At 42.4% G+C, this 22,537-nt stretch overlaps 1 protein-coding gene across 1 annotated transcript in view; it reads right to left on the bottom strand.

The window, feature by feature from the left end:
- LOC106652957 (zinc finger protein 99-like) overlaps window positions 1–22,537 on the bottom strand; it is a 41,054-nt gene that overhangs the window by 10,045 nt on the left and 8,472 nt on the right. Inside the window, exons 2-7 of the mRNA XM_023462584.1 lie at window positions 14,206–15,315; window positions 13,828–14,127; window positions 13,340–13,741; window positions 12,911–13,089; window positions 12,147–12,572; window positions 11,566–12,066 (exon numbers count right to left, since the gene is read on the bottom strand). Coding sequence (XP_023318352.1) covers window positions 11,566–12,066; window positions 12,147–12,572; window positions 12,911–13,089; window positions 13,340–13,741; window positions 13,828–14,127; window positions 14,206–15,315 — 2,918 coding nt within the window. The remainder of the gene's footprint in view (window positions 1–11,565; window positions 12,067–12,146; window positions 12,573–12,910; window positions 13,090–13,339; window positions 13,742–13,827; window positions 14,128–14,205; window positions 15,316–22,537) is intronic.

The raw sequence follows: 22,537 nt of genomic DNA, 5'->3' as shown, positions 1-22,537 counted from the left end.
ATGCATGAATGCTCGCGCGAATGGTAATAATTAGATATAAGTCTTGATTCAGCTCTAAAAAAATGCGTCTATTTGCATTTCAACGTCTTGGCGCTCATCTCTGTTTATCTGTATTCAAACCTACATCCTCGTGATCGTGTCCTTGCACTTGTTGCTCAAGTGTGTGTGCGTGTCTGCAAGTTTGCGCGTCTCTAGTCCATTCGGTATTCCCTACTTAGGAGGTCCAAAGACTCGAGACTGGACGTGTAAAAGTATATAGATGATGCTGCAGCTGAGTCGCCGGTCAATAAATATAAATCCTCGACGATAGCGCAGCACCGAACATCACTGGGATAGATCTTTGCCTCAGTGTGTGTGTGTGTGTGTTCGTGTGTGAGTGTATAGCTTTGCGATAGTCGTCGAGAGCTAATCAGCGAGGAAAAAACTCGTAAATCTAAGTGACAATTCGTGTAATTAAAATCAAGCTACTGAGTATAGCTGCCGTGTGTCGGCGAGTGACAGCGGCCGAGCGAGAATCTTCGCTCCTCTTTTTCTTGTAGTGCTTTGCTTCTTAACAGATAGCTGCCACGATGATCCCAGTTATCTATCTCGCTTTATCTATTCGTCTCTCTTTTGCCGCGCGTATTCTTCTCTCTTCTTTTCTCTCTGTCTCTTCTGCGTTCTCTCTAAAAGTATGTATGGGCAAAGCCATGCCAACCGTAAACTGCCTTTAATTGGAATTAAAAACAACAAAGCGACCACTGCAGCTCTCGAACCCCAATTGGCTTCAAAAATTTTTTTTAGCTTCTTTACTAAAAAAAAGATTTTCCGAGTTGCAATATGTAATTTTTAATCTAAAAAGCTGGTACTTTTTTAAATTTCGAAAATCGCTTTTGTAGTGGGCGTCCGGATTTCGTCGCAATTATTGACTTGTATGCATGCTGCAAGCTCATGCTGGGTCAGACGAAACTCGAACTTTGTATAGCTTCGATACTTCTTTGAACTCGAAAATCGCATTTTCATTTACAAGTTTGGCTCCAAATTCATTCGAAACGAGCTAGGAAAAGATAATAAATCAAACGGAGTAAGACTCTGAGCGCGATCGGATCAATGATAGCTGAGAATAAAATATTTGATAGACGTATAGAAGTATTAAACTAAATATAAAACTAAATAAATATGCGAATGCGATCTGATAAAATGTGTAAGTAGACAAAATGTCAAGCGCACGTGTATGAGGTATTAGAGTAAAAATCGCGAGTTGTTGTAACGACGATCTCGATATAATAAAGCTCGAGTCACTATACGCATGTATAAAAGTTTATGTTGATACATAAAAGTGTGCATAAGTCATTTCGATACGGGGTTTTGTATCTGCACGCGCCTCCATGTAGCTATAACGCTTTGCAACTGAAAAACGAAGGCGTGTGTCAAAGAGGATTTGCGGCTCATGGGCCCTGCTCCAATGAATGACGAACGATTATTCGACAAAGTGAAAGAGGAAGCTCATCTAGATGTGTTGGTACACAATTATGCAGCGATAGTGTGAGTAGGTAAAGTAAAAAAAGAAAAGAAAACAAGCTCTAGAGAGGAGGGACGCACTGGGATATGGAGCATTAATTAAAAAGGTTGCACATATTAAAATGATTTGTTTTAATTGGCTAAAAGCGCTGAGGTATTTATGAGGCATCCTGCATAATATCGAGGCTATATAAGCTCACCTTTGCGATCGCATACAAGAGTTCTCAGACGGCAATGTACGCCACGCATATATATATATATATATAAAGTGAGCGCGCGAAAAGGTAGCCGCGGGCAGACAAAACACGCAGCCGCTTTTATGCGCTCGTTTGCGCGAATGAGCGGCCGATAAATGTCGCATCTCGCAAACTCGTCAACTCGACTCACGTCTTCATAATATATCCAAGAGATGGCAACGTTTATTAAGATCTCGTGCTCGGCCATGGAAAGTCCAATTTTTTCATCGTCTTATATATTAACTATGTTTTGGTTTTATTTAGCACCCATATAACCTTTTTAAATTTATATCACATATCCACGCTTTTCTAAGTGGATGAGAGCTTTATTTTTTTTAATTTTGAACTTTTTTGCAAATGTATAGTGCGAAATAGTCGAAGTAAAGTTATCCCGCTCAAAGCTGAGGAGGTACTTATAAAGAAGAACAGCTGTCCTCTGGTGCACCGTCCGTCCTACAGCTCCAGAAAATTATCAACCCGTGTATCGACGTCGAAATTCCATTTATAGCACTGAAAATCGCAACTTTGCTGATACTTTTAAGCTCTTGCGATGTACAATATTGTATGCATTACATATGCTTTTTCTGCCAAACGAGGGGTTGCAGCTCGATCCGTGGCCAAGTGCACTTTTTGTGGTCCATGAGCTGTAAATCCACGAGAAATCTATCGTGATGTTTCAAATTGACAGTACAAGTAGAACTGCGGACCTTTTGAAAACACTTTTTTCAGAATTGCAATCGATTCATTATTCACTGACATCTCGTGTCTGACTCATTTTCGAGAAAAAATATGAAAAAAAAAACGTATTTTGAAGCGGTAAAACAACTTTGGATGGCCTTATCTTTCATTGTATCAGTTTTCTGTACATTTCCATTCCGCTCCTTTAAGGAAGGTCACGAAAGAAATGATGAAGCTTCGATCAGTACCAGTAAAAAATTGAGAAAGTGTGAATAATCGCACGCGATGATTTTGGCAGTCATTGGTAAAAGTGAAAGAAAAGTTAAAGGCGCCTGACTACGGTAGGTATCGAAAGCTTCGATGAGATTTGTCAAGAGGCGCATCATGGACTCGCTGCAAGTTAACTCGATGGGCCTGCGAGGTTCGAGGTCTGCGAGTATCCATCGCGAGTCTGTCAACTGGACGCACTGCCACGGAGCGCAAGAGAGAAAGAAGGTATTATGCGCGTCGGGCAGAAGAGCAATTAACCGTAAGGCAGATGCGCGGCTGGCGGCAGTGCCGATTATTTATCACTGCGGTGCGGGCGAGAATAGCGCGTAATCCTCGACGGATACGGCCGAGCTCGGTTCGGTGGGTGGATTGCTATCTCGGGCTGAAGGCGCGAGAGGAGGCGAATCAAGAACTCGGATCGCTCGCGCGCGCGATGATGCAGCCAATGGTACCGATGATCTATGGCCGAGCCGAGCAGAAAGACTCGATGGCAAAGAGGCTGAGCCGATGCGGTGATGCATGGCCGACATTCTGTACATATAATACACAAGCGCAAGCAAAGCAGCGCTACACATCTATCTATATACGTACGTATGATATTTATATATGTAGTTGTAGCGAAATAAGAGAAATGTGTGCACGCGCGCATGTGTACGTGTGAGTAGGTAGAGCTCGTCGCTCGGCCCCCTAGCAACTGCGCTGTCATAACTCAATCCCACCTTCCTTGCCGAGGCACCTGCGAGATTTATTTGCGCGTCGCAGCGGCTCCGTCTCCTCCTTCTCGCAGCGCAGCCTCGCTATAAAAGTCACTCTCTAATCGCATCCTTTCCCCGGGCCCCGACTCGACTCGCTATATACACTCGCGCAGCTCGCTCGATTCCAATGTGTCGCATTATTCTCCGGCTAGCGTTCGAGGCTCCGCGCGCGATTATCAACGGAGCTGCTCTCGAGTACCTGCATTCTCGGCCACTTCGACTCTCTCTCTCTTTTCAAGAGTTTCTCCTGAGCGCGCGGCCGTATCGCTCGACCAGCTGAATTATATTCTAATTTTTAATGGCTACCAGCGTGACGCGACAGCTACGAGTCGGTGGATCAAAAATTCTGCGCTCGATATTACTTGCGCGCTGCACGAGTACGCGGCTCTCTTCTATCTCGCCATCTAAATACTTGGATTTATTGGTTCCTTTTCGCTTTTTTATCTCGAATCGAGTTTGAAATTTGATGATAAGCGCGCACAGGCTACAACAAACTTGACCGCGGAGCTACAACGCAGTAGACCTGAAACTTTTGTCTTATTTTCTCGCGTCACAATTTATGCAGCATTGTTGTCTTCGATCCTTAGACAATTCTTATTTATATTTTTTCGACTGGCTATATATTAAAATATATGTACCTCGTATGCACACACACACACACTACTTTTTCGCAGCTTGTATTATACATATAAATATATATATTTTTTTCATTTTGTCTCACGCGTCATCTCTCTTTTGAGCGTATGCGGCATACGAAGCCCTGCGCAGGGTCAACTCATTGGGGTATATTAATCATTGACGCGTTGAATTTATAGTCTTGTTCTTTCGTATGCGTATTGAGAAAAGGGAGGTGAAATTTTTCAACTTTCAGCAACGCGTATGTGAACTACAGACACAAATCTTTAGCGCTCACGATGCGCCTCCGAGTGATATTTTAGGAATTTTAATCTGCAATCCTTCATCATTACGTGTAACTCACCGGACAATATTTCAAACTTGTCGTCCGCGTGGCCATGCGCACGAGCTCAAAAGCCACAAGCTCTTTATATCAAGTGCATTTTTAATCAAAATTATTTCACATCAATCACCCAACTTTCCCTCTACAAGTAGACACGAATGACATTTTTAAATAGTGCAGTTTAAATTCGTATTTTACAGAGTATTCAAAGAATAAGATGAGTTATCTTCAAAGTCATTCTTATCGCATCCATCGCCAAGCTTTGACTAATCGATCGTTATTAGCTATAAAATCACGTTTTGCTTTGCAACAAGACCGGTGGATATACTTCATGTTGAAATATGTAAGTTGCAATTAACGGAGGTTGATCAGAACATACACTTCGTGTCTTTTTCAATTTTGCTAAATTAACGAAGCAGTCCCTATTTATCCAAATATTATATTACGAACGGATAAAACTTAAATTCTATGAATAATGATAGTAAATACAGAGTTAAAAAATTATAGAACATTGTCTTTTTTAGCAGCTTGGTGTACACTACATATGTAATAACTTTTGATTTACAGTAGAAATTCAGTTTTTAAACATTTAACAAATTCACTGTAATAAAGTGATCAACATCAATTGACGAGTACTGAACTTTTGATCCTTTATTTACTTTTTCCAGATTATTATGATTATTATGAATACAGTGTTTCACTAAACTGTCTTTTTTGTTTGTTGCATCCCAGTCGATTGAATATTTTATTTGATTGTACGACTGGATAAAAAATGAGTTTTTTTAATGCGACTCTCCTAAGTATTAAAATAAGCAATTGAAGGTTTACATAAAAAAGAAAACTTTCAGAGTAGTACGCATAGATGTAGGCACAGATTAAAATGCGGGGAGGAATCGCGCCTAGCGCTCAAGTTCCGAGATCAGGCTCCATCCTCATTGGCAAATACGATCTTGTCAGTCTGAATTTCGCGCACACGCACACGCACACTCCAAACGCTGGACGTGCTGTACCATTCTCTCATTTCGTTTAATCTCTCTTGCAAGTCCATCCCTCGACAAATGCGTCGTCTCTTTCTCTCGATAGAGTCTGTTATTCCAGCTTATATACATTATAGCCCAGTCTACAAGTATTCTCGTCTGGCTCGCTGTATCTGCTTTGCGTTGGCTCGTCTGTTTCAGAGCAGCGGGGCTTTCGAGCATCGGGCACGAGGAGAAGTGCTGCGTATACATAGGCAAGGCTGCGCTGCTGCGGGAATCATTTACAATAAACATGTCAGTCGCTAATTTCGCTCGCTCGAGTGTGGACTACTCGGGGCGAAAGAGCAGCGAAGCACGCAGAACGGAGCTGGATAGCTGAGACGTTGCATGCGCACTATAGGAAAAAGGGATTGTTGCCACCGGTAGAAGCAGCACTGAGAGCCGCTGTTGCAGCGTGTATACTAACGGCGGCCACTTGCGACGTGATTCATCCAGGGAATTAGGAGGTTTTCTCTTGCCGAGAGAATCCGAGACACGAGCAGAAGATCTTTCGGTTTGATACGAAGGAGCGTAACCCAGGGAGTTGGAGATCGCGCCAACTGCAATTTTGCCTTTTCTGCCTGCTCAAAACGTAATAAAGCTTTTTTACTACCTCTTTTCTCTTCCTCTACCTCCCTCTCGTCTCGCCTCGCGCCAAACGATTCTCTTTTAGCGATCTTGTTCGTGTTCTTAACCGTGCCGTACAACGTTGCGGCTGCGCTGTCATATTTATTCGCGTTAGTCGAACGTTTAATTGTATTTAGGGGTTTTAGCTAGTTTTTCAGCTTCTCATTTTCGTATACGCGTAAACCGTTGCGAGCGTAAACTGATAAATTTGCGCGCACCCGTATTAGAGATGGCTGCTGCTGCTGCATTAGACGAGTGAAAAAGCGTGGAAAATTTTAATTTTCAAATTCCGGAGCTAAAAAGTCCAGGTTTCGCGTCTAATGCAGATACATATAGGTAGCAGCTTGTGTTGCCCGTATTATTATATATAAACGCGACAAGCTCAACAATGTCAGGAGTCATTAAATAACATTGGAAAAAGAAGCGAGTTCAGCTGTTGGTAGCAGGATCTAGCTTGCGCGAGAACCGGTGTCTGCTTTGCCTGCCAGGCTGCTGACAAAAAGGAAAAAGCAAAAGGAGAAAGAGAAGGAAAAGCTCGAAATTATCCAGGCAGGCAGGCAGGCCAGACGTGTAAAGGCTCGGACCTCGAGTGAGCAACGGCGGCAGTCACCGCTGCTGCGGTTTGGCGACGTTTCAGAGGAACGCCACAGCAGTCTGCGCGTGAAAATTCACCAATATGTAAGGCAAAGAGCACATAGCGAGCAAGGAAGGGGAGAGAAAAGAGAGAGAGAGAGAGAGAGAGGAAGGAAAGAGAGAGAGAGAGAGATGCCAAACGGCCAGCGTACGTAGGGAAATTCTCGCGCAGTACGAGAATATGTAGCAGGCAAGAGAAAGAGTTTAATATAAGCGGACGAGTGATGCATGGCTGATGAAGAAATTCTCTATGTATCGTTTCAGAGATCGCTAGGCTTATGCGAAGCGAGCACAAGAGCAGCAGACGCGCGAGGCAGTAGCACGCCCCACTGGCTCTTAAATTATTTGTTCATCCCATTGTTGGGCTGCGCGGATCGAATATGCGAAGGATATAACACGCGTAAAATAAGGAAATGGAGTCTGCTTTGCCAAAGTGAGAGAGAGAAAAGGCTCGAATTCGTGTTTGCACTGGCTACGTGTGTTTTATGAAAATACGAGCATCAACGCGTTTCACCGGCTCCGCTTATCATAACACACAAGCTTCCGTCTCTTATAGGGTCCCGCGCACTCATAACTTAGCTACGGATACGCTTACTGCACAGCGTGCGAAGCTGTCAATGCTCGATTAACTTTTGAACGTGTACGCGCGCCGCGTTTAGGAGTTTATAACGGCTGCAGCAGCGTTAGAGTATTCCTGCGTGTAAATAGTTTATTCGTCCGAATGAATTACGCGCGACGTGCAGTGCTCAAAAATGTTGCTCGTTGTTAGGAGAAAATTAGGAAAATATATGAAGCCGCAGCTTGGCCCTTCGGCTGGCAGTGGGCATGCGCGTTAATAGTCAAATGCGCGCGCGAAAGAATGAAAAAGCGACGAGTTCGAATGAGAGCGCGAGGGTGAAAAGGAGCGAAAGAAAAGATAGCAGCGCGTAGTCCAACCGCAGCTCGACGTTTTATTTTATGTATGCGGCAATATTTCACGGAACGAGCCTTGAAGCTCGCGCGCTCGAGCTAGGCCAGCAGCCGATTTACCTTGGGCTAACAATTGCGCTCGCTTTAAAGCGTGTGAGCTTTCGGCCTGCCCGGCCGAAACTGCAGGCTATTTCTAACGGCGGCTCTCGGCCTTTTAGGAGCGTCGCAGCTACCTACAAAACTGCAGAGCAATAACTAGGCACGGAGACTTTTTCTCCGAGTCGAGCAGTCGAGTCGCGTCGTTCTCTTGGCTTTTTATGCCTTCCAATTTCACGCGTCGGATAATGACCGTTTGTCTTTCAGGCACGCAAATGCGCTACAAATGTCTCTAGATAGCGAGTCGTTGTCTGCGGACGAGCGACATTCGTATACTGCCTATAGCTATCGGGGATGATTGTTGCTGCTGACGCAATCATTTCCTAAATGCGCAACGATATTTTCCCTTTTTCGAATCATTCGCTGCAAGCATCATCCTCGTTACTAGTTGACTCGCGATCAAAGATCTCATAAAAGGCCTCGGAAAATAAGTACAAACGACGCAGACAACAAGCGCTGCGGCCAAAGTTAAAGCTGAGAGCTGGCCCAAAATAATACGAATGAAATGGATAAATTTGGTAGTACAGACGAGGTCGAAGGATTATAGGGTGGTAGGCTCTCCTCGACGAGCTCGAGCTTCTTGCGCATACTATCAGGAATATATCTGTCGCTACGCGAAACCTCTGCCTTTTTCATACAAGCACATACGTATATGTGGGTAAAGTACGCTATATAGGTACACGTACATTGTGAAGGGCTGCGCGCAGAAAGAGTAGAGGAGCTGGCTTGGGCGAGCTCGGTAAGGCACGGATTCTCGGAATTAGCCGGCTGCAGGAGAGTAGCCAGGAGAGCTACTCTCTGTCTTCGGGGCAAAATGCTGTGCGCGGGAGCTGTTGCTACTTTTGCTTGTCTCGTAATTATCTTGGCTCTTTCTTGCCTTTCTGCTTCATGAGTCGCGCTCGGGTCACTACTCACCTATACACGAGTGCACACACAGCCGCGCTTGGATCGACTCTTGCTTTGCTTTTAATTTTAATTGATTGCCGGCTAACTATACATTTATGGCTTGCTCGTTTTTCTATCGTACCTTGCTTCGCCAGCGATAGCCGTCCACAACTGTACCTCTGCGAGATTCCTTATGCAGATCTTGGCTGGCCGATTTTTTTCTTCCAATAATATCTTCGGCTCTGCTTTTTAAAACAATGACATGGTATAAAAGAGCTCCCTGCTAACTATAAAGATTTGCTATAAAAAGGAGCAATTGGAAGCGCGCTTAAATCGATATCTCGAGGAACTAATTGCAAAGGGTAAATGCAGCCAGCGATTGTATTTCATTGCTTTATCTTATGCGAGCATTGCGCTTTTCAACATCAATTTTTCCTCGACAGAAATGAGAAGGAAAAATGGCCACTTACTTGGATTGCTTTGCCCGGCAAGTCTTAACGGCTTATAAGTTTGGAAAAAAAGAAAGTCCAAGTTTTTTTTCGCACCGTTGCACTGCTATAGGTCGTATTCGCGAGCAGACTTCTCGATTCAATTGTCGATCGACGCATAAACATACCAACACTGAGCCGAGCAATCTCTTCGTTGCGAGAGACCAACGTAGGGTTAGCTTATAGCTATATAGGTGTGAGTGAACCAGTGGCAGGCGCTTCGGATAATCAAGCCATCGCGAGGCGAGTCCGGTAGACTTGAAGGAAATCCGAGGCCATCGGATTTTACGAGCTACATGCTGAGGTAGAGAGAGAGAAAGAGAGAGAGCAAGAGAAAGACGAGCAGCGCGCGATGCTGATAAGATTGTCAACGACGATAGCCGACAAAAACGTCTCCTAGGTATTCTTTCAAGATTTTCTCGTACGTACGTGTGCGACTAGGTACACCGAGACGAAACGCACGTATCGAGCGCTAGACATTAAACGCAAATAGGATTGTCCTCGTTATTAGCAGTTTTGCACTTTGCAGAGTAAAAGCTCGTGGAAACGTGCACAAATTCTCATAGCTCATGCGAATGGAAAGTTAAATTACGATTGGGGATATCAACTTGATTCGGTTCCAGAGATAATACTTGCATTGAGAAATTCTTTCCAATTTGATAAATCAAGGATAATTGTCCAGTCAATGCATACCATAAAGCAATATCCATTCTAATTCGAGAATGAGCAAACTTGACGATAATAAAGAAAATTAAAACGATCGAGTGAAGGAGAAATTTTATATCACGAATCGAGGTTATTGTGTAAATAGCTCAAAGCACATGTACTTGAATATTGATTGCGCTAAATTTTTGCGAACTAGTTAAACACACAGCCAATACTGAGATCGAATTGTGACGCATCTTTGAAAAGTAATAAAGTTAAAGATACTAACACCGACTTAACGTAAAGATGTTAGCTCGAGCTTTAATTTCCCCGAGCTTGCGTCGACCTGTTACGTAATGAGCATAGTTAAGGCATGACATTCATGTGTTCATACGAGTTCATTATATTTCGAAAATTATGGCTATAAATTTCTGTTTAATGATTCGTCGACAGCTTTTTATGTAAGCTATAACCCGCTGAACCTCGACATTGTGTACATCGGTGAAAAATAAATTGAAAAATTCAGCCGAATGCCGCGTTAAAAAGCAAACTTTTCTCTCGCGTCGAAAATACAATTTCTTAATTGAGTCTCTTGAGTATACGGGGCACATTCAAAGCCGAAATAAATATTAGACAAACAAGGGCGCTGCGTATAGGTAATATTAGCGAGAAAAAAAGGTAAAGCGACAAAAAAAATAAGAAAAATTTTTTTGTTACGAGCCAAAGTTGCCGAAGTAGCATAAATTGCTTCATTTGCGCGCATGCAAATACAAACAGTGCACTCACACGCGGCCCCGTACAAACTCTGAAGTTTCGCTCTCTCTTTGGCGAGTGCGCGCATAACTTGCCAATTCTCAAAGAAATTAAATTACATCGGAGGCTTCTCGCGCACTGTCCGTTAAATTCTACTTGTGCGAGGGCAAGTTTCTGCTCTGTCTTCGTATCTCCGCATTAAAGTATAACTTCTTGCCGAGCGTGCGCAGCGAGCGAGCCTTTTATTTTTCCCGGCAGACCAAGATACAAACCAGGAGGAATAAAAGGCCACGGATGAAACGAAAAAAGAAGAAAAAGGCCCGCGGAATACAGAAGAGTCTCTCTCTCGCTCTCTCGTTCTATCTGCATTCATTTCCAAGCAACTATTAGCAGTGTACGCCGAGGGTGTATGTAGGTGCTGCTGCTGCTGCTGTTGGATGGGTATTACATATACAGTAGGCCGGCGGTAGCACCTTGTTTTCCCGAGCTCGCTGCTGCTCCATTTTATGGTTATGCAGCGAGGACACTTTTACTACTAGGCGGTGGTAACGCGGCGCGGCCAGATCGCGCGGGACGCTCGACGTTTATTGTCTTTTATACCAGCAGCGAGAGCCGAGTGTCTCCTACTCCGCAAGCTCGTTCGTTTATTTATATGCAGGCGATGCCGCGCTCGTTGTTTAATGCCAAGTGCGAAGGCGCGAAACAAATTTTCGCTATTTTATTGCCATTAGTCGGACAACGCGGGGGCATTAAAATTTGTTGGATGGCGATTATTTTTCCTCAATTGACTCTCAGCCGCTGCACTATTATTACAACTATGCGCGCGCGGACCGACCGCGTAGTTGCTAACCTACATCGCTACCAAGCCAACACTCGTATTTCTATTTTTAATTATCTCGCGCGACCCGACTAGTCCGCCGATATGCTACAATTACTATCATCAAATTGAATATTTATTAGCCAAGAAGTGCTCGAGTGCGAAATTAACGATACACGCAGCGCGCGAACGTTAATCGGCCCGTTGAAGCTCGAAAAATGGAGCTGGAGCGAACTTACCCGGTGAAGAAGGAGCTGCCGCACACCTTGCAGTCGTACTTTCTTTCTCGTTGGCGCACCAACGTTGCTGCCACCTTGTCCACGCCACACGTTTTCTCGTGATTCGTCAGAGCCGATCGTCGTGGAAATTTGCCGCTGCACTTTGGACAGGTGAACGGTCGCTCTTGAGTGTGATACGCCCTGATGTGGTCTTTCAGCGAAATCTTGGCAAATGTACCATCGCACACCGGACACTTCAATTTTTTCAGACATTTTCTATCGGAACTGGACTCCTGTTCCACGAAGCCTTCGTGCAAAGCTTTATGATACAAGCGATCCACTTTGGACTCCGAAGTGAACGGGCATTTGTCGCAATTCCAGAACTTGCCGGCTCGAGTTTTGGTCGCGTCGTCGGTCGTTCTATCGACGACCTCGGCCAGTTTGTCGCTCGAGCATTTAGCGTCTCGCGTGTGTCGCGCGAGTTCTTGCGACAGAGCGAATATTTGACCGCACTTGGCGCATCTGTAAGTCAAAGCCAAAAACGTTATTTTTTCTGCTGAGCGAACTAAAAGCTATTAGTTTGCTTTGTTAGATATACGAACCTTGGGCAATCCTGTCTATGCTCTTGCAGTATGTGACGCTTGTGCTCCAACAAGTCGCTCTGAACTTGGTTGCAAAATCGGCACTTTCGGCTAACTTGGCTGGCCGGATCGACGGCCTTGGCTTTTTTCACCGTCTCTTTGTGACTGATGGTTCGTCGGTGCACAATACCAGCTTCCCTCGAATCGAACGACATCCAACAAAAAGAGCAGAAATAAGGCCCTGCTTGAATCGAATCGGTCCCTTTGTCGTCGCTTTTCAACACGTCGGACTTGTGATTGAAAAGCTGATGTCTTTGCAGGGCGATCCGCGAGTGCCCGACGAATTGACATATCCGGCAGATGAGACGATTTTGATATTCATCCATCGACGAGAGCGAGCCCTCGTGGCTAGCTCGTTCGGCGTGTTCGCGCATCTCGATATTGTACCTGCACAGTCAAGTTCTTGTAATTAATGCAAATTTTATCGCAGATCGCGCCGCGAGTTAGTTAGTTTGCGCGTTTATTTATTTGCTACCGTAATACATGCACGCGCGCATACACACATGTGTATACGTATATGCACATAGAGATAGGGTCGATTCTCAAAATAGTCGCAAAGGCCGATAAGAGTTGAGGCTTAATTAATAATTATGTTCGGACGCGATTGGCTACGCCACGTTTACAGAGAAAGAGAAGAGACGCGCTACAAGTGCATAAGCTGTAAATCAGTGTATACGTGAGCGCGTAAAAATCTTCAAAGTACGGATACACATAAAACATTATACCTGCATCGGTATGAACAGGTTCTGCACTTGAGGGCTTGCAGGCAATGAATGACTATCGGTACCGAGCCATTTATCATTGAAACAACATCACGATGGCTCTGTTCGTTCAGGTGGAGCTCCATGGCTTCGTTATTATCGCAAATGAAGCAACATTGTGAGCACGAGAAATTACCCTCGATCTGTAAAGTAGATATATCCGTATAAGTATGTAAATTTTGATTTGGATTGATTTTAAATAATGGTTTTCAAACTTGTCATTGACTGAAAAAAAAAAAAATAAAAATAATAGTAAATAAAACAAGTAAATAGCGTCGACACTTGACATTTACCACAGTACTCGAAACTATCAAGTCATCTACTACAAAATTCAATCTAAATTTTAGCCTCACCCACACCCATGCAATCGTAAAAAAAGCAAGTGTACGAAACCTTTGAGATGATATCTTTATGTTCCTTAGATTGCCAATGCCTCAAAAAAGTAGCCTCGCTGTTGCAATAGAAGCGACAAGGGGCGCACTGAAAGGGACATTGGTGTACGATACTTCTCATGTTTTCTAGCACGATTCTGTGATGATTCTTAATGGTCACTGCACTGTCCTCGTTCTCTTTTGTTCTGGCAAGACCCGCTGCTACACGGCAGTGATAATGTGAGACGAGGTGCTTGCCGATTTGAATACGAAGCACGCGTTTCTTGCACACCTCGCATATTATCACTTTTTTTTCCCGTTCCCGCTGACTCTTTTGCACGTCATTTTTAGTCGCTAAATATTCATTTTGCTGCTTTTTTATGTCCAAGCATTTGTCTTTTTCAGTTTCTTCGCTGATTTTGATCTGCAAATAAAGATAACTTTAGTAACACCGAACAGAAAATGAGTCTTAATGAAAGTTTTGTGATTAAAACATAAAATTGTCATTACCGCGGTCAAACTTTTTTGGCGCGTTGTCAATTTCTGTGGTCGATCTTTGATAGGATTTGAGATCGATGGGAAAACTTCATCTATTCCCTGATTTGTTCTTCGAGCGTGAAGATCTGATGCTAAATGACGTTCAAAAAGTAGCTGAGATGCCAGTTTCCGACCACAAGGATGACACCAGAAACCAATACCACGATCTTGATCATCAGCTTTGGATTCTAAATCCAATTTATCGTATGTATCGTTTGCTAATTGTTTTGTTTGTTTCCCTTCGTGATCCTTCAAATCTTGCTCAGCGTTTTTCTGTTGAAATATCCATTTTTCATATGAAAAAAATATAGATAAAAAATTAAATAAATAAATGAATAATAGGATGGTTACCTGCAATGAAATTGATGATTCTGATGGTTTCCATTTATCACCAAGATCTGGAAGTTTCCATTTTCCGCCAGATTGAACTGGTGTTTCTGAAGGTTTCCATTTTCCACCAGATTGAGCTGGTGTTTCTGAAGGTTTCCATTTTCCACCAGATTGAGCTGGTGTTTCTGAAGGTTTCCATTTTACAGCTGATTGAAGCGATGTTTCGGACGGTTTCCATTTACCACCAGTATGGACTGATGTTTCCAAAGGTTTCCATTTGCCTCCTGTGTAGTTCGATGGAGGATGTCTTGAGTCACTATCAATATCTTCTGATTCTATCTCATCGTATTGCATTGGTTCTTCCACTTGAGTTACCAATTCGGGTTTCCACTTGCCTCCTGTGAAGCCTCGAGGTGGATAGGTAGAAGAATCATCGGAATCAGAGTCTGATTCGTCATCGACCAGTTCATCGATGAGGCTATCATCTTCAGACTCCAGATCTTGTTGGTAATTATATTCGGTCCATTCATTATGATGTGGATAACCTTTATCCGCTAATTCGGTCAGTGTTGTGTCACGATTCGGCCACATTGCCTCGCGTTCTTGTGGCTCATCCTCTCGAGCTTTTACATTTTTGTCAATTTTCAAGGCATTATTTTCTTTATTAATCGAAGAGTCAGAGGTTGTTATGATCCGAACTTTATTGGAAGCAGTAGAAGGGCTTGGCACGATATCAGAAAAGCCAACGAGAGAAGGTAAACCGAGATCTTCGAGCTCGGAGTCAACTGGCAAGAGGTTGTGTATCTTTACTTTGTTATAGTCCTTATCCTCGGAACTGCTGGTTTTTCGTTTGCGGTGACGACTGGATCGTCTGGGTCCATCTGATCGAGGTGCACTCTGTTTGGCACTGCTCTGCAATTCTAACGAGTTGAAAAAGGCATCGGCGTTGAGGATCTCCGGATAGGAAACGCTGGGGGTTGTCGGTTCGCAACTGTAATCCGGAGGCTTATTTTCTGTCCTGCTACGGCATAGAGCCTCCTGGCGATGCCTAACGTAATTACTGAGGCCGTTGATGGTCGTGTGGCATTTGTTGCAGAAATGAGTGTCGTCATCGTCGTCAAAGTTTTGCATCTTCGAATCAAATACGTAACGGAATATTAATAATCGTTATAATCTTAGCGGCTCACGAGAAGCAGGAGAGGCTTTTTGCCACTAATTGAGTTTTAGTGTACTTTTCACTTTATCATATTGAGCGAAATGAAAAAAGCCAAGCGAGCTGATGGCGCGACGATTCATACAAATATATACATTTATTTATATACAAGCTGGTATATCATTATCTCAAGTTGGTCATTTAAAGTACTCGAGAAAACATAAGTACAATTTGGTTAGGTCATTTGGCGGAAACGATGCTATATTAATTGTCCATGCAGGCAGGTAGTCAGGTAAGGGCTGGAAGGATGTTATCGCTGAATTATGAGACTCCTCGCGATGCAAGCTAACTTTTTAACACGCTTACACAGCGCAGGATAAAAAAAAGTACCGACTGATATCTCGAAAGCAGCAGCGCGTGTCATCGGTGCAGTTTGGACTAACGTATATATCATCTATTTAAGTATATATAAAGACAGGGTAATAGCTGCAAGCAAACAATAAAACGAAACGGAATGGTTTGTGCTCGGTCGTTGGCGCGTATTCGACGTGTGCGTGTAAGTGCGCGTGCATCCCAGGTATTTCCCTTTCAGCGTGCAGCCACATGCACGCACGCTGCAACACGACTTTATATATATTTACAGCTAATTGCGAACAAAACTGTCTTTCGTGCAGGCAGCAACTTGCCGCGAATACGTAAAAATAAATTTGTCGACGTCAGCGAGATAAGAGGGCTCTCGCTCGGAACGACGATGGACGTCCCTTCTTCGACACTGCGACTGTATGTACGTACGCAAACACGCGAATTCAATTAGAGCCTAACTTACCGTACGTATGTACATGTGTGTATGCGTGTGTGTGTGTATACGTGTGCGTGTGCTGCATTCACTCGCCTTCGCTCGTATACCCTTGATATTTTGCGCGAAATCGAGCGAAAATCCAATGAAAGAATGAGAGAGGCAGCAATAAAACGATTGAGACACCAATCGCTTGGCTGACCAAAGTACCTCAACAAATAAATAATTAATTAATCGTGTCGATTTTTAATTATTCCGATTTTTGCGTTTAAGTTCCTCTTAAAACGGTAGCAATAAAGCTCTCTTGTATGAGGATATACATATACTAATGATGCACCGTGTTTTACATATAACATACTTACTTGTTATGCGTTTTTCATTTTAACCAACGTTCCATACGTTTATTATGAAGAAAGTAACTCTTGAATCGAGAAAGTTTTTGCAGCACATACATTATTAACTCCTTTTCAAGAAATTGTCATTATAACAAAGAGATGTGAAAAGTGATCAATGTAAGTACTTTAAAAAAGTATATGGTTGATTCTCCCGAAATCTGCTTTTTCGGGTATGGAAAACGAAAAAATGGTGAAAATTTTTTTGTCATATTGAACGGCGCGAACTAGTTTACCCTTTTTTAAACCATAAAATCTATATATATAAAGCGAAGTTGGTGTCTGTTTGTCCTTTATGATCTCAAAAACTATTTGTCCAATCGGCTTGAAATTTTTACCACGTATTCATTATACCACTGTGCAGGTTTCTATCATATTAAAACCATTATTTGCTTATTAATTTTTGAGTTCAGAATTTTTTTCGTATTTTACCACTTCATGCGCTCGCTCGCCCCTTGCCCGGTTAATTTTTGAGTTCAGAATTTTTTTCGTATTTTACCACTTCATGCGCTCGCTCGCCCCTTGCCTGGTTAATGGTTATAAAAAAGACCGAAAGCAGATTTTTTTTTTACACGCGGTGAATCGGAATACATTGTATTTGATGTGTACATGTGTTATTACGCTATTCGAGTTCTACAAGTGTGTGGACTCAACTTATACATTTCCTACTACGCACTTGACGTGGCCTGTTTAAGATCTTTTAAACAGTCGAATTTGTTAAAAAAATTGAACGTGGGCGAAGCCACGACGGGGTCGCTAGTATGAATAATTATTGAATCTGGGGCTTTGAGATTTCGTTTTACGAAAACTATGTCCGATTTTATGCTTAAAATCGACTATTTTCGGTTACGGAGGTGACACACACGGAGGTGACAAATCGCTGCTTTGATCAACTATGTAAGAAAAATAAGAAACGCAAAAAATTTTCCGCACAACCCGAAATTTGGTCATGAAAAACGAGTCTTTTGACGGGGCGAGCGGTTAAAAAGAATGATCATAGCTCGAGATATTCATGTCCACGGAGGTGACCGTTTTTTTGACACACGTGAATTTTTCAATAGAATAATTATCGCAGCATCGATAAAATGTAAAATTTGAACCCGCAACCTACACCAATCGAAAGCTGGGCTATAATACTTGACATTTACGTATCTAGCGACATCAAAAATGAGTTAGCGACCCAAAGCAGGCGGTATGTTTGAAATTATTCAGAAGCATGATTAAAATCCGAGACATTTTTCAATTGCGTGGGAAATTTTTTTAAAACATTTTTCAAAGCCCTATAATAGATTTAAACTTTACTCTGGATGTATAGAAGCTGGTCTCATAGTTATTATAGGGTCAGGTGCTAATGAGAATGCATGGTACATGCAAATAGAGTTGATTTTGAGATGTAGACATGCCACGGAGGTGACATTTGGCATGTATATCTTCACGGCAAATTTAACTGACCCTAAAAAATTGAAATATTTATGTCCTATCATGAAGAATACAACAATGTTGAATGAATGACCGAGCCAGTTTTGGCTCATCTTCACTAGTTTAAGAATATGGCATAAAGACATGCAAAAAGCAGATTTCAGGAGAATCAACCATATATGTGACCAACCAAAGCTCATTGGTATATCCAGTCCAGTAAACAGATAAAAATACTCGATTTCTTTTCGATTTTTTGAACTAACCACAAGAATCCTACGTATATCAATAATAACATGACAATTTCAGGCGCTCATAGCAAACCAACGTGTAAAGTGAAATAACATTGTAAAGTTATTAAGCCATATAAAGCTGCATTTAGTTTGGCAAAATTCTAATATTTTTGCATTAATATTTAGTTGATACGTACAATTTAAAGACTTTGAAAAAGTACTTTTGAAAAAATGGAGCTTTACGTCAAGAACAAACGAATCGAATATGTTTATCAATTGGGCTTAAAAAAGCAACGCAGAGAGTTAGGAGAAAACGAAAAGGAAATATAAAGCGAAAAAAGAAGTTGAGCGTACGTGAGAAAAATATCAGCATAACAACACGTAGGTGTAGGCGTGCAAGGATAGGTGTATTTGTACAGATGGTTACATAAAGAGGAAAGCAGTTAGAGCGCAAAGCAAAACTGCACAACACTGGAGGCGTCGGCCTCGTATTTTAACAATAATCTCGGCGATTGCTTGAACAGGCCCGGCCGTAATATTCAAACATAGAGAGAAGCGCTGCGCCAGTGAGAAAGGGAGTTTGCAGGTGAGCGCGAGCTAGCGAGCAGTGATCCCCCTTATCTCGCGAAATTAAAGTCAGTGAGAGCGAGAGAGAACGAGTCTCTATCTCGCTCGTCTCGTTCGCTTTTAAGTGCTTGCTCGCCAAAGTGACTCGCAACTTTCCTACTCCTCCTCTCTTTCTCCTCTCTCTCTCTATGTATATACTCTTGCTCGTCACGTCGCTTTCTGTTATGTGCGCATATATATTTACATACACAGACGTGCAAGCACGGAGCTTGTGCGTATATACATGGTCTGGTCGAACGAAAGCTTTGGCGCGATTCACGTGGGTACCATGAGGACAAAAGCTCGCTAGGACAATCGTATTACGTCGTGGCTTTATGTATACCAGTACGAAAGTACATGTACGTATACGTAGAGTTAGCAAGCGAGAGAGAGAGAGAGAGAGATCGGCAGGCAAATTGAACTGAATATTCGTAGGAAGCATTTAGTTGACGCTTCGCGCGGGAGCTCGCTTTCGTGTGTTAGCACGAGGGTGTGCACAAGTGTACGTGGGTATAAGGTCGCGAGCGAGCTAACGCTACACCGTTTCACTATATACAGCGCTATAGCAGCTAGACTGCGGAACGCGCGCAAAGGGAGAAGAGATCGGTCGATGCCGCTCGGCCGTTATTCGGACGACGACACTTTGCTTCTCCTACGTTCTCTCGGCGCGAGGCAACACAGCAACCCCCCTCTCGCCTGGCTGCCTGCATCTTTCTCCCCGCGACTACCCTCGGCTGCCTCGAGCTCACCCCCCCGCTCGAGCCAACTCTACTGCGCGTCTTTTCTCTAGTTTCTCTCTAGCTACCGATTGTGCGATACCTACGGCTAGTCGACTTTTCCTCCCCTGCGAGTCTGCTGCTGCTACTGCCTCTGATGCCACCTCGCACACTCGCTCACAAACCGATACATCTCTCTCCCTCTCTCCACCCTCCCTCCTTCTCTCTCTATTTCTCTCTTTCACTGCCTTTGCTTTTCAAGTTCGAGATTTTTCCAAGTCAGACCTTTCGTTAAGGTTTTTCATGTTTATCAACTTGTATTTTGTACAAATACCTGACTAATGCTGCATATGTTATTGAAATTTAATGGAAAAAATTGGAGATCCCTAGTGATTATTTAAAAGAAGACTAGCTTAGTCCAAACTTAAAACGAAATTCGTTAAAATTTATCTTTAATTTGTATTATTTAAAAAAATTTTTTTTTCTTAATTGGTGAAAAAAAACTCACAATGAATTTTTTTAGTTCTGGTTTGTTTTGGGTTCAAAATTGCGCTTCTTCTTTAATAATAACCAATGTTTTGACACATTGTAAGTTTTGTAGGAAAATACATATATACATGCGTTCCTATTGCTACAGTTTTGAGAACGAAACAGAACCAAACTAAGAATACATCTTAACAATCAAATTTTTTTTAAAGACGTAACTTTTCAAACTTACGGTGAATCTTTACACGTTTTATCTTATATGAAATGTTAAAGGCTCTTCCTTAAAAAAGTATTACTTTTATTAAAAAAAAACCGGTTTATTTTAGAACAAATATGACAAAATTAGTAAAAAAAAATGATTTGTTTTTGATAACTGCTCGAGCTGTCGGTTGATTCGGTTACTTAGGGTTACTCTTGTTTGCGAAATCAATTATTTAAAAACCACATTAGCTGTATTATTCGGGTTATTTTGGTTTGCTCTTATCGTTATTTAACAACTGCACGAGCTAGGTTGATTGGGTTATAAGGGGTTACTTGGGGTTACATGAGGTTACTTGGATTTTGCAAATTTAATTATCTAAAAAACAAACAAGCAGGGTCGAGTGGGTATCATTTTTTTTTTAATGAATTGATTATTTTAAAACCGCATGAGCTGGGTAACTTGGGTTACTTGGATCACTTGGATTCGCATATTTAATTATTTAAAAACTGCCGAGCGTGGTCAATTTAGTTACTTGGGTTACTTAAAGTTACTTTTGTTTGCAAAATTAATTATTTAAAAACCACATGAGCCGAGTTTCTCGGGCTACATGGGTTTGCATTTTTAATTATTTAAAGTTACACGAGCTGAAAATTTCGGAGATAAACTTCTTGCCAGATGTATCAATTTTCTTTGTCCAAAAATCGTGGATTAATTCCGTGAAATTTTTATGTACGAAAATATTTCGGCGCGCCAAATTCTTTGGAATAGCTAGACTCTATTTATTGAGAGAACTATAATTGATCTCTTATTCTACAATCATTATCTTTTATCCAAAACTAGAGTCTGCGAAGATGAATTTAACATAATAGCTGGATTATTTTGAAAATGATCAATTTATTCGGGTTTTATTTATCGGGTTATTCAGAAACTTAAAAATTTCAAAATTATTTAAAAAATGGTAAAAAAATTTGTTAGTTTTAATAATTATCCTCTTTGGTTATTCGGTAGATAATCAACTTTTGTGCTATTTGGAAAATAATTAGCTTTTAAGTTATATGCGAGAATAATAAGTCTGACGAGTTATTTCCAAATTAAGAAATTCATGGTATATTTGAAAAATTAGTCATATTACGATTGTTATCTTTGCAAGCTCTATTATTCGGACATAAATTATAAATTCGTACTGAAGGGGCTATGTTAGTTTATCGGCAAAAAATGGTACCTAACGAACGAATTTGTACTTTTAATACAATATATTTTTTGTCATGCGTACAATCCTGCAAATATAAAATTCCCTACAAGCGAAATGTATAAGTGAAATCGTTTATGTTGATAAAGTTAAACAAGTTGCTATATATATTAGGACGCGAGAATTTTGTTTCACTCTAACAAATCGAGTCTTTTAGTTGTCTTGAATGATATAAAATTGAAGTAGAGAAAGCTCCGGCAGATACGAAGCAGCCGGCGTACGTAGACGGGATATAGGCAAGAGAGGGTTGGTTCGTACTTAAGATTGGAAAGGATGAGCTAGAGGGAGCAGGGGGGAAGGGGAGAGACTCAATCGTGTATTATACATGTATATGTTGCATGGAAAAGACGTGGAAAGCAAACAAGGCAAAGAGAGGTAGAGAGAGAGGCAGAGAGAGAGAGAGAGGATGAGAAGATCTGGGGTATATCGAGCTGGCCCGTTAATGTTTATAATGACGTTAGGTGCTCTCGTAGGTTGGACATGGCACATGTGTCCAGTGTACAGGACTCGATAGGGAGTAGTTGCAGATAGCGGTAATGGCAAATGGAAGCAAAGTCGTATATAGCAGCGCTGAGGGCATCGGGCAAGACAGCTCGATCTACGTATAGTATGGCATAGAAGCGGCAGCCCTGTGTATGTAGAGCACGTACGGAGTCTCTTTCTCTCGAGTTGGACGACGTCGTAGTCCGTAGAGTTCGTATAGACGACGACGCCGAGAAAGTATAGACGCGCGTGTGTGGGTGCAGTAGTGCGCATATAGCCCCAGCTCTCTCTCTCTCTCTCTCTCTCTCTTCGGTGTCTAATCGATGCCGCAGCAGCAGCGCGAGCCGCGCTGGCTATTACGCACCTTAATGTCCTCCTCTCCTCTTCTGGGGTGCTGCGGCAGTAGCAGCGAGCGCCGCTGTCACCCCGCTTCGACCCCCCTGTGTGTACGCGCCACCGCCACCGCCGCCGCCGCTGCCGCTTCTCCTTCGCATATGTATACCGAGCTAGCTATATACACGCACAAGCAAACTCGAGCTCCAAGAGAGTATTGCTCGCTGCCGGCGCCGTTGCTGCTACTGCTGATGCTGCTACTGTACGAACTGACGCCTGACTATGAGG

Source organism: Trichogramma pretiosum, unplaced genomic scaffold (genome assembly GCF_000599845.2).
Source record: "Trichogramma pretiosum strain Unisexual culture from Peru unplaced genomic scaffold, Tpre_2.0 scaffold8, whole genome shotgun sequence".
NCBI lineage: Eukaryota > Metazoa > Arthropoda > Insecta > Hymenoptera > Trichogrammatidae > Trichogramma > Trichogramma pretiosum.
This window is presented reverse-complemented; position numbering and strand designations above follow the sequence as displayed.